The sequence below is a fragment of the Sciurus carolinensis genome, chromosome 7, assembly GCF_902686445.1.
Source record: "Sciurus carolinensis chromosome 7, mSciCar1.2, whole genome shotgun sequence".
Lineage (NCBI taxonomy): Eukaryota > Metazoa > Chordata > Mammalia > Rodentia > Sciuridae > Sciurus > Sciurus carolinensis.
The window spans coordinates 99,372,214-99,385,462 of NC_062219.1; the positions used below are offsets into that span (position 1 = coordinate 99,372,214).

A 13,249-nucleotide genomic window follows, 5' to 3' on the forward strand; every position below is an offset into this window, starting at 1 on the left:
CTTCCTTCCTTCCTTCCTTCCTTCCTTCCTTCCTTCTTTCTCTCCCTCTCTCCCTCCCTCCTTATTTCCTAGGGTTCTCACTGTGTTGCCTGAGCTGGCCTTAAATTCGCTATCCTCCTTCTTCAGTCCCCCAAGTACTTGGGGTTATAGGTGTACACCACTGAGCCTGGCTCTTAATGATTCTAAACTCTGGTTTTCCCCAGTTTTAAATTTTACAGTACAGCCAAACTAGGAATTCTTATAAGATCCAAATGAAAACTTATCTATGAAGTATCCATACATAAATACTTGATAGTGGTATTTTCCTGAATCATATGTCTAGCCCATAAAGGTGAATTTCCCCAACTACTTTCATAGCACATATATCAGGGATGAGTGAAACAAGTTGGGCTGGGCGTTGTCTTTTATTGCAGGGGAATTCTGCCTGGGGTGTTAAAAGAGAGAATGTGATGAGTTAGTTCAGCTGTAAATTCCAGTATCCTATTGGTTTGCCTCATGGCAAAAAAAAAAAAAGAAAATCAAAACTTTCTCTTTGAAGTGATTTCTTATAAACAGTTTAAGAGCGAAAGGAGAAATAACATATAATTTTTCTTTGTAGTAGTAGTTGTTATAGGTATCCCTTACAAAATAGTAAAGGAGCCTGGCTGTGCCCATGTTTGCTTAGAAGGGGGTGTTGTCTAGTTTTCAGCTTGCTAGTGGGAGTGTCTAGGCAGTGCTTTCCTTTCTACATAGAAAGTTAGCAGGACGGACACATCCGAGCTTGTACGAAGAGTGTTTGGGGAACTGTTGCACAGATTTCCCGCAGAATGATGGGGCAGCTTGTGAGAAATGATCAAGACTGGAATGCAAAGCTGGTGGGACTGATGTGCTGTATGGGTTAGTAGTTTTACCGTAATGCCACTTTCATGTTTGCAGACCTGGGAAAGGAAAGTCGCACTACCTGCTTCGGTTTGCCTGGCAGGGAGTTGAGATCAGGCACCTTTCAGAAGTTTGGATCTTCTGAGGCTGCCTGGAGAGAATTTCCTGTCTGTTGTTGCATACAGAATATGCTTTTATATAATCTCAAAATTCACCGTGTGCAATACTGAGTGCATTTAGCTTTGATTGGATTTTATTGAAATATAGTCGGTATAGGTTGTAATAATGTGTTCTCTTTGTACATATTTATCTTGTTCCCCCTTAAATTCTATTGCTGTTTGCATTCAGTATAGTTACATTTTCAGCTATGATGTACTTTATAAATGGTCGGTATAAATGTATGTGTTCATTTAAAACTTACTGTACAAATGGCAGTTTTTCAAACAGGAATGTTATAAAACTTCATAATAATAAGTGGAGAGTCTGGAAAACCAATGGAATTGGTTAAGATCTCAGGGATAACTTTCCCTGTTTTGCTGTCATAGCAGCAGCCTTGCCCTAAATATCAATCTTGGTGTTAGACATCCCTGACTGAAATGAAATAAAGCCTCACTGTGAGACCTGTAATAGGAAAATTAGATGGTGCAATCTGGCACACTCCCTTTTGAAATAATGCATATGGAAAGTGGTAAAATCACAGTCTTCCCAGACTTAAGCTCTTCCCTGATGGTAAGTGACTCTTGTGAAGAAAGCCAAAGCCCTGAAAGTCCACCTTAACTCATCTCATTGTTGTAGAGGGGCAGTGACATTCTAGTGTTGTAGAACCTCCCTTGATCCTTGATGACACTCATCTGGCTTATCAGACTTAAAAGACAAGGTTTGTGTTTTACTGTCAGATAACAGTACCAAGATTTGCTGCTACAGTGTGGTATGTGTGTGTTAGCTCAGTCTTTGTGCCTGGCTCATGTGCTTTAATTGTGGATGGTAATTCCTAGCATTACCTGTTACCTGCCACGTATTTAGCTTCATCTCAGTTTTGAGCAGTGCTTTTGAACCTCTAGCAACAACAGCCACATCAAAACCTCAGATCAAAAGAACTTTGTTTTAAATATATTTTTTTAGTTGTAGATGAATACAGTGCCTTTATTTTACTTATTTATTTTTGTGTGGTGCTGAGGATCGAGCCCAGTGCCTCACATGTTCAAGGCAAGGGCTCTGCCACTGACGCCCTCAAAAGAACTTTTTATAGTTCTGTTATATAAGTGAATCTTTCCCCCCTGCTAGGAGGTAAATAATTTGATTAAATCATCTTTCTTGATGTACCACTTGAGTCAGAAGTTAACCTGTCCATCTTTAGAACCTGTGTTCTGCTTCTGCATATTCCTTAATATAGGCCTGGTTTTTATTAACTTAGAAAATTAAAAAAGTCTATTTTATTAACACTGTGTACCCAAGAGGATAGAGTTCATATAATATACACAGTACATTAAGTTTAATGGAATGGGGTATGTTTGTGAAAGCTCATTTTATTATGTAATGATTAAATAAATTAATAAAAATTTGGGGACTGGGGTTGTGGCACTGCGTAAAAATAAATGCATAAAAATTTTGGAGAGCAGTTACAGGAATACCTTAATCTTATGTTTTGTAACTTGATAGGGAAGCTGTTTATTCTCGAATTAAAAATATTTTTTATTAAATATTTTAATGACTTTTTTCCTCCCTGAGAATTTAACTTTAGGGTTCTAGGTTGTTAATTGGATGGGACTGATGTGAATATTACTTCAGAAGTAACTTTTTCTTGTTTCCATTTCCTTTTTGCTGGAGGTGTAGAAAAGCACTGTTGGAGTTGTGGTATGAGTGCTAGTCTGGCGCGGAGCTTCTGTTATTTGCAATCACTTGTCCAAAGTTCACCTCGCACAGCTGGGCCAGATTCCATTTCCTTGTCAAGATTGAGGTGTGTTCAGTACTTCTGTTTGAAAGATGACAGAGTCTCAGGGTACTGTTGCAGCCCAAGTGGTTAGAAGCACCTGTACAGGGGATCATGGTACTTGACTCTTTGGAATCAGGGCTTCTTTTTGCTGGAGAAATCTACATGTGACTGTCTTGCTCATCTGCTTTCTCTCCTTCAAGCCCCACCCCTGTGCCCTGGCCCTTCTTCCCTTTTGTGCTTACCTACTTGGTAAGGTGAGTGCTATGTTCTTTTCTCTATTGGAGTACGTGTCACACTACCTTCCTGTGTGGGGTCCTGTCTAGGTGATGACCTTCAGAGGCCACGGCCAGTGCTCTTCCTCTCCTGCCTGGTAGTCCCAGTACCACCATTGCACTGGGCTTATCAAAGGATCTGATGAATGCTTAGAATGAATGAGTGAGGAAATGAGGGAAGTGAATCTGCACTGATCAATGAGGTGGATTGGTAGATCTTGTCTTCTTTGTTTTTGCCTAATGTACTCATTATAATTGAGGTTCATTCTGAACTTTTTAGGAATAGCAAGGCTAAAAGACTTTTAAGACTTTATTGCTTCAAGATATGTAGCCTTTTATCATACCCCCTCCCTCTTATTTCCTTCTATATAATCTAAAGTTCCACCATTCTTCTCTTACTGCCCCCCCATTATATCATCATCCATTTATCAGGGAAAACATTTGGCCTTTGGTTTTTTGAGACTGACTTATTTCACTTAGCATGATATTCTCCAATTCTATCCATTTATTTGCAGATGCCATAATATTATTCTTTATGGCTGAATAATATTCCATTATGTGGGAACTTTAGATTATGTAGAAGAAATGAGAGGGAGGTGGGGTATGAAAAATGGTAGAATGAGACTGATTCATTACCCTGTGTTCATGTATGACTACACGAATGGTATGAATCTACATCATGTACAGCCATAGAAATGAAATGATGTACCCCATTTGTGTACAGTGAATCAAAATGCAGTCTGTAAAAAATAAAAAAAATAACTAAAAAAAAGATATGTAGCCTTATAAGTTACTGTTACATATATGAGTAATTCTGCATTGTTTTCCTGTGTTGTATTGTCCTTTCTGAAGCATAATTCATATCATGGGCATCTGTTTTTGGAGTGCATAAAAGCACTGTGACATTTAGTAGAGAGCAGACAAAGGTGAATAAGTATAGATGATACTCTAAGGGGCCAACAATTAGTAAATGTTTTGTGGAAGATGATATTGGTTAACAATTATTAATATCATTGTTGTCATAGTAGTTATTTTTACTGAGAATTTTTGTATGGATTCAGGCAAATACTACAATTTTGGCATAAATTCGAAGTGTTCATATTCAGAATTAGCAAGCCTTCACCTCTGGGTCTGCTTTCTGAAACCCCCTCTCCAAGTTTGTATTATTAAATAATAAATAAAGAAGACTAGACAGCTGGGTACTGAGAAAGTGTTTGTTACAGGCAGAATCAAATGATAGGTTATATTTAGGTATCTTTTTGTTTCTCTATGACAATGATAGGAAATGGAAGGGTTTCAAGGAGGTATTTTGCAGAAATGCTTATGAAATTACAAGCTGCATGCTGCCATGAAAATGTAGGAGAACTCAAAACAACATGCCATCTTTGAGTTGCTTTGTAAAATATTGAACAAATGATTGGATCCCTTTACTAAAATTTCTTTAACAGTTTCCTTACCTTGGAGCATTTATGTTTTTTCAAAACTTTTTATTTTGCTATTCTGAATGCTCTGATTTACATTTTTATGCTTATATTTTGTATATACCATGATTATAACTTTAGAATAAATTTAGAAGCAGACTTGCTAGAGAAAGGTATACATGTTTTTAAGGTCTTTGATCTACGTTGTCAGATTAGATGTAGAGCAGTGCTCTGTGATAGCCTTCTTCTAAAGCACCACTGCTAGGAATTCACATGATGACAGGAATATTCTATAGCTCTGCTTTTCAATGCTAGCTGTTGGTGTGTCTAACATTTTTTTTTTTTTTTTAAAGAAGAGGTCTCCCTGTTTTGCCCAGACTGGCAAAATGTGTAATCTTCTCACCTAGGTCTCCCAAGTAGTTGGGATCACAGTAGTGTGCTTCTGTGCTTCGCCAATTTTAAAAAATGGATTAGCTGTCTTCTTTTGACCATTTGCATATTAAGGTGTTGATCTTTCTGTATTTATTGATGTTACACTAGTAATCTTTATCTCATATTATAAATATGTTAATTTTATATTTTCACTTATATTTGTTATTGTAGAGAGCATAAATAAAATACCTTTTATAAATAGGACAGATATTAAAAAAAAAAACAAAACAAAACAAAACCCTAGTTCTATTGCAGTTTAAGGAGGTTCAAGGATAAAGAATGAAGAGGAAAAGAGATGAAGAAAGAGAAAACGATTTGTCTTATCCCCAAGGAGATGATGGAGAACACACCTGAATGGTAGTGGGACAGGAAAGAAGATGATCAAGGAAAGGGAAAGGGGTATCCCCAGATGCAGGATGCAAGGAGGAAGGACTCAAGAAATCAGGGAGTGCTGCCTAGAAGTGGGGAGGAAGAGGTTAGTGTAGTTTTGGATGTTGGCTCTAGGTATTAAAAGAGTTTGATTCTCCTTTGAAATAATAGCTTGATGTATCAGAGTATTCCAGTTGCTCTTCCTTCTTAAAGCATAAGAAGCCTTCTCTCACCCTTCTCTGCACTGGGCAGGATCTCTCTGCAGTGAGGATGTAGTTATAGTGTCTTACCAGACATTTCAACTCAGGGACTATGGAAGCAGCATAAATAAGACAGAGTCCACTTCAAGCCAAAGGATCTGAATTTAGGTCTTGCCATTTAACAAGACTTTAAACCATTTTCTGGATAATTGTGAACAAATCAGAGACTTGGTTTCTTCTGTAAAATGGGGATGACAATATCTACCCTCCTGCTTATGGTTGCAAAGAGCAAACAGGATATAAATGTGTTAAAGTGCTTTGGGAAGTTCAGTGCAAAGGCTCACCTGAAGCCAGCAGGGTTTTTTAGTCCCCTTCATGGAAACCAGCAGGGTTTTTAGGTTAGTCACCTTCGTGCTGCTGGAAGTAATGATGGAGTTAAGGTTGTGCAACAGATGGGCAGAGAGGGACCTTGTTTATTGGAGTAACGCTGGCACATAAAACACTGGGAAGAGACCCTCTGACAAATAGCCCTTTAACACTCTCTTGCAGATAGCCTAAAGTTGCCAACATTTAATAAGAAAATTTGAATGCACCGAGCAATAACTTTTGAATATCCTATTTTCATTTACATGCATGATTACAAAATCTCTTTTGCATAGATCTTACCAACCGCATATCTTTTTTTAATCTTTCAGATGAACGGGACAAAGTTCAGAAGAAAACATTTACAAAATGGATAAATCAGCATCTCATGAAGGTCAGTTTTTATTTCCTTCACATCTTGGAATTGTTTTGCATACTCCAATTTATTGGGCAGTAGTTGGTTGTATAGGTCTGAAGCATAACTTTTGAATATCAACTTGAGAGTTCAAATTCTAGAGCATTTCACATGCATTTCAGGCATCTGTAATTATTTGGTTTGTGGCTTGTGAATAATGATGGAAGTGGGAAGAAAAGTTCCCACTGATTACAGTGCTTTCTGTGACATTAGTAAAACCTACTATTACTGGACTCAAAAAAAAATCTCTGCAGTTTAAGAAATCTGTAAATATTTATATGTTAAAGTAAAAAGAGGCTGCATTTCTAGTAAGATTTTTTTTCTCTCTCAAAATTCAAGTTCTGGAATAAGATTTAAGTGGTTGGCAGAGGGTTAGATGAGAATCAAATTGTATTGTAGAGGCACAGTCTAGAGTAGTTTTACTTCTTGCACTTAGTATAATCTAGGCATTGGGGCTTATGTCTCTATTTCTCTGCCTGTGAGGCAGTTAATTGTTGTGATTCTTAAAGGAATGTTTATTGGTGTGCCATGGATCACTTTGAGAATCTGAGTTCTGCAGAAAAATACACATGTACACAAAACTTGCATACCATTTCATGGAACTTTTGGGCTCTAGTAAAGCCTTTCTGAATCATCAGGTTAGACATTCTTAGAACTTCACAATTAACTATTGGTCAGTTTTTCTCCCAATTTTTTTGTGGACCACCTTGAAATTGGAAATAGTATATCTGTGTTGAAAGAATTTTCTCACAAAGTAGCATTATTTTAAATGTGATTGTATTCTTAAACGAGCCTATGAATCTTATCTAAACTATAATACATTATATGAGTGGTGCCAATAATGTAATAGGATCTGCTTACTGTCTGTAAAAGAAATTTTTATTTCAGGGACATATCAGTATCATCTAAGAAACATGTCAGTCCCTGCTCTCTTTCATCACTCAAAACAAACCATTTCTCAAATTCTGTTAACGTCCCTCAGTGAGGGCATGTCACCTACTTCCCAGTTGAGAATCGGTTCTGTAGGGAACTTCTGTTACTACTGGAAGCTGAATCCTCTAGTGTGTTGACAAGAAATAAAAGGTTGACACCTGATCTATGATGCTTTTGTGAGGAAATATATCATGAATTCTTATGAAGTTTGCCAGCGTTCACTTGCCTCTCCCAAACCTTTGTCTCATCCTGCATGTACCATGCACTTTCTACTTGGTGTGAGAGGGACCCCTTTCCACGAGATAAGGCAGAGATGGAGCTTGTGCAGGGCGAGACTTAGGATGTGGAACTTTGGAGCCGAAGCCTCCAACAAGATTTTCTCATCTTTGGGGTGGCTAGCTCTTTGAGGAAGAGAGGCTTCTGTAGCTGCTGCTACTAGCCTAGCAGTCTTTGTACTTGTGGCTTTCTGGGGGTTGAGCGGGTAGGTGGGGCAGAGAATTGCCCTGCATCCTCTGCAGCATAGCTACTTGGGGTTTCTAAATTGGCAATCAAGTTATGGCTGCTGACAGTGAGCATCAGAGAAGTAGAACTGCAAATATGGTCCCTCATGAGAGCCATAGCATTGGCACTAGACAGACATTTGGGGCCTGCTATGGACCAGGCATGTTGGACTGGCCATTCATCTTAGGAGTGTCTCATGAATTGGATGATTCATTTTAAGGAGACTGCCTTTGTTAAAAATGTCAAAATATCATTTGAGTGGTTTTTAGGGTCCATAATTGTTCTTGGCAAATACACATCACATTCATTAAATCATTTACTCTTTCTAGCAACCCTCCAGGGTTAGTTTAGTGGTTACGTACAACCTGGAGAATCAGTTAGCAAGGGTTCACGTTCTGATTTACCTACAATATATAACCTTTTTGTGTGTATGTGTATGATAAAATGACAAATTTCAAAGATTTAAGGCTTAATTCTGCTGCAATGCAGGAAGAATTGAGAAAATGAGTATTTTAGATTCATTAGACAATACATAGGTGCCAGTGTAACCTGGTGCCATAATCAAAGTAGTTCATTTATTTCTTGGAGTCCATTAGAGGTGAGTTTTAACTGTTGGTTAGGGGTGTAGTTCTGTGGTTGAGCACCAGCTCAGTATGCGTGATTCCTTGGGTTCAATCCCTTAGCACCAAAACCAAAACAATACAGAGCAAATAAAAAATTAAAGTGTTCTCTATTGAATGAAGAAATAACTTAGGTTGGTGGAAAGCTGGATAGAGTAGGTTTGACTAACCCCCATTCTTATTCTGTTTTATTTTATTGTCAGCTGAAAGTGGACTTCTCTTCCACAAAACTCCAGAATGTCAGAACTTAGCTTCCGTTCATTCTTTTATATCTTGAAGTTATCACATTATTAATCCTAAAATGAAGAGAAATAATTTAATATCTCCAAACATGGTGGGACACTGGGCTGTTAAGGTTTTGTTTTTTATTAGTTGATCAGAGACAATTTTAGTCATCATGTGATCTTTTCCATGTATGACCTAAGATTTGATGAGAGGAATGTTCCACTAAGTGAGTAATCAGCCTCATCTCACTAAAAGGAAATGTTGGACACTTTTGTTTTAGGCAACCATTTGGCTGTAATCCAATCAGTGGGAGATTAAGAGTGAGAATATGAATTTTGGTTAAGACTCTTAATATTAGGAAAATATTTCTCTGTTGACTTTTTTACATCTTCATGGGAAATATTGAATATATTCAGGAGAACAGGGAAGAGAGGGTAGTAAGTCCCATGTCTTTCTCGCCCTATCACTTTACTGAAAAATGTTATTTTAAGAGTCTAATAAAAATAGGAACATGTTATATAAATGTTAAGGGAAAGCCTGGCCATGAAAAGTTAATCAATAAACATGAAAGAGTTATTGATGCATAAAGAGAAGAAAATGGAAATAAAACCGTTGAGATAAAATTCAAGTGTTTTGTGTGCATTCTGTATCTTGTCTGTTTTGTTGTTTTGTTTTGTTTTGTTTTTGGCATTGAGGATTGAACCCAGGGCTGCTTTACCACTGACCTACATCCCCAGCATTTTTTCTTTTTCTTTTTTTTTTAATTTTGGAACAGTGTGGCTAAGTTGCTGAGACTGGCTTTGAACTTGTGATCCTCCTGCCTCAGCCTCCTGAGTCTCTTAGATTATAGGATGTGCCACTGTACTGGGCTTACCTTGTGCCCTTTTTGCCCTAGAGCCCTGCTGGGACACTGAGCTTTGCTTATTGGAGGCAATCCTGATAGTGGGTTCTCTTCTCCTTTGCTGCCCGCTCCTCCCTGACTTTTGAGGGTGGAAATGACTGTGAGTCCTTTTCACTTCCTCTCTCTCCCATATCTTTCTCACAGAAGGAGAGTGAGTGAAGACCTGTCATTCTGAAAGTTTGGCAGCTTTCTGTCCTTGACTGCTTGCGGGGCATCTTCCACATCATCCCCTTTGGTTCCCTCCTGTAACCCAGGGGAGGCTTGACACCAGAATTCAAGAAGCGAGTACTTGAATTTGAAGGGAGCATAGTGTCCGTGGTTGGATTTCCTTGAGCACTGTGATATGTTACAGATCTCCTGCAGATTCCTCTGGACCCTGAAATTGTGTTTGCTTTTCTCTTCCTTACAGTTTCAACTATTTACTAATTAATTCCTGTGATGTAAGAAGCTAGGATTTCTGCAACTGTTAAACAGCAAATGCCAAGTGCCCAGGGATGGTTCTGCCATAGTCAACTTGTAAAAGTGTGTATGACTGAGAAAAGTAAACATAGTAGAGCTTTCAAATGATTTTCTAATTACTATTACATCTCTAAGTGTAAAGATTTTTTTCCCTTAAAATATTTGGTGAGGATTTTACAAATATAACCTTTTCTCCAGGAAGTAATTTAATATAGCTTTATTTTATATTTATCAGAGCTAAAAGTCCATTTGTTTAAAGAAAAGAGACTGGTTAAATGAAACTTATATTTGTTGATGAGTAGTCATCTCTGGCTTTTTTCCTTATGTACTTAACTTAGTGTTCTGGTGTTTCACTGTGTGAATGACTAAGCTTTCCTTAAACTGATCACTCCAGCAAGAATGTTTTCCTTTTGATTCTTCATCCTTTGGAATACTTTAAAGAATAAAACCTAGTCAACACACTTAGATCTGCTTCTGTAAGTCTTTTCATACACTGAGTAGACTGGATTATTTACCTTGTAAGTCATGGTTTCTAGACTAGCTGTTTGTGGCAGGAATGCTTATATAGTATTCTTTATTATGGTTTAAATGTGTGGAAGTAGAAAATGAATGAATGTGAACACTATTACTTCAGTTAGCTAAATTTTACCTGGAGACTTGTTCCAAAATACAAAATTGCTGATATTCCTTTATCATTTACAGCATTTATTTATGCCCATTCTACCTGTGGCACTATAGCTGTTTCCTTAGAAACTGGAGGGTCTCCTATGACTGCTTGTTATTACTGATCACATGCATTACTGTCTAGTTGTCTAGAAACTCATAGGACAATAGTAAGAGAAATGACACCTAAGATTTGAGTATTTATGGATTAACACTTGTCTTCGGTGGGGGTGGTCATGAAAAAAGGTAGCACTTTATTTTCTGAAGCACTTTAACAGTTATCATGGTTTATTAAGTTCCTTTTACTTGGACCCAGAATTAGAACTTGAGCCACGACTCTGAGAGTGTGGATAAGGGGAATAATTTAAGGTGATGAATGATTTTTAGGAGAACATTGGAGTCTAGAGTTCATGTGATGTGCTTTCCTTATGTAGGATTCCTTCAGCTGGCAACTTACAATGGAAATATATTCTTCAGCACCTATCTGAAGTTGTAAAGTTATTCCATGACATTGGAATTTTTTCTAATTTTTTTTCTTTTTTCTGAACTTTATTGTATTGATACAGAAGTATATTTGGAGAGAAAGAGACCCTGGATTCCAATATTGGACCACACCCTGTTTGTTAGTAACCATCTTGTTTTCTGCACAGTAGACACCCAACTGATTATCACATTTTTATCTCTGTTCCATCATGTCTTTGGAAAGCTTAGTTGACTCATGGCATGGATTTCCTTTGCTCACATGGCAAAGTCAACAACCTCGTGGCGCCATTGAATCAATCACACTATTCTTTATTTTCTGACTTTGTGGCTGGAAGGAAATGCAAATCCCCAAGCTGAGAATACAGTGATTTCTTTTAGAGAATGAAGGTTGGCAGGGGTGGGGTGGGGGTGGAGGACAGCAATGCTTTTTGCTCTGTGTTCTTGATCATTGAATAGTTATTGAATAATTAATGGCCACGGATGGTACAGGGGACTTTTTGAATGATTGACTTTGTAAAGATTTAATGAAAATAATGCTGTTTAAAGTAAAATGCAATGTTTGTGCTCTTAAAATCTACACTACATTGTTTTCAGACCTGAGATTTATATCAGTGGTTTCTAAATTTCAGTGCATCAGCTTTTCATGGAGGACTTGATAGAACCCATCCCAGGACTAGATCACTAGATCTGGGATGGGCATTTCTAACAAGTTATAGAAATTTTTATTTCTAACAAAATGCTGATGCTGCTGAGCTGGGCAGTTCTTCAAGAACCCCTGTCATAGGTAAATGGATCAATATGTAAATAACCATCAGTTTAATTTGGCAGATTCAGTAAGTATTTTAATATGATTTACAAATATTTTAATATGATTTACAAAATAATAATAGCTGTCTTTTATTGAAACCCAACTGTGTGCTGGGTATTTTACCATATTATTATCAATATTAATAAGAAAGGCTGTTAATATTGCTTGAGTGCTAACCACATCTCAGGATTTGTCACTCTTATGGCTTAGTGTGCCTAATTCTCACAACAATCCTTATGGACAGGTCCTAACAGTTATTATCCTGATGTTACAGAGAATAAAACTGATGCACAGATATATTTCATAATTTACAAGGTCATAAAAGTAGGAAGTCTTAGGAAAATAAGGCTTGGAGAGATTTTGTAATATCTGCTAGGTTGGATAGAAGTTTAAGGAGAAAGTGAAGGTTATATTCCAGTCTGTCTGACTCAGGTTCTTTGCTCTCTCAACTGTGATACATTCTTGAGGATAAAATTGGAGTTGACTGATAAAAAAAGCTAATGAGGAACAGTTGAACTTCACATTTGTACATTGTTTCCCTTACAAATAGAACTTGATATTTACCTTATTTCTGTTGTGTTTTAAGAGATAACAGGGCATATAGTTGAGGAAGGTTAAATTTTTTTTCTCTTTTAAAAGAAATGTCTGGTAGAAGCCCCAAGTATAGAATGTAGGAACAAATCTTTCAAATCATGTTTTTTCAAATGTGAAAACATAGTTGACATTTTCTGAACTGTAAGAGATACATGGAAGAGAATGGAATGGTTTTGCGTAGATAAATACTAGACCAGGATTGAGAATCTCTGAATCTTCTGAATCTTGTCATCATGAAGAATGATGATTGAATAGAATGATGAGTTTCATCAGGAGGAATAATAATAGAATCCTCCATATATATGTATATATATATAAGGTCCAGAATAACACTATGCTTAACATTCAACAGGGCCATATTGAACTTCTGGTGTCATCAGAGCTGTATTTGAAATACACTTCTCTGTTTTCTTATAACTTACTATTTTACTGGAGCTATTAAATATAGATGTATGGAATCATTAATCAGTGAGGTTCAAGTGCCAGATTGAAGGGCCAAACAATAAGGGTTTTAAGAGGTCAGAGCCAGAGACATGGAGTGGCTTCGACTAGGTAGGAGCTGTGTCAGGGCAGGACACTTGACTTGAAGTAGAGCAGGGGAGCGGGTGGGTGGGGAGCGCAGTGCGTCTGAGGTGCTGGACTGCCAGGGCTTGCTGGAAGGAGATCAGATCGGGTAGAAAAAGGTCAAGCCAGAAAAGAAACAGTGATCAGCTAGTGAAGGATGCTGTTAGAAGTTTTTGAAGACAAGAGTGATATGCTGTAACTGGCATTTTAGGAAGAAACCTAAAATGGGCGCTAA

At 37.4% G+C, this 13,249-nt stretch overlaps 1 protein-coding gene across 1 annotated transcript in view; it reads left to right on the plus strand.

Moving 5' to 3' along the window:
• Dst (dystonin) overlaps positions 1-13,249 on the plus strand; it is a 456,059-nt gene that overhangs the window by 196,623 nt on the left and 246,187 nt on the right. Inside the window, 1 exon segment of the mRNA XM_047559692.1 lies at positions 6,181-6,242. Within this exon segment, the coding sequence (XP_047415648.1) occupies positions 6,181-6,242 (62 nt within the window).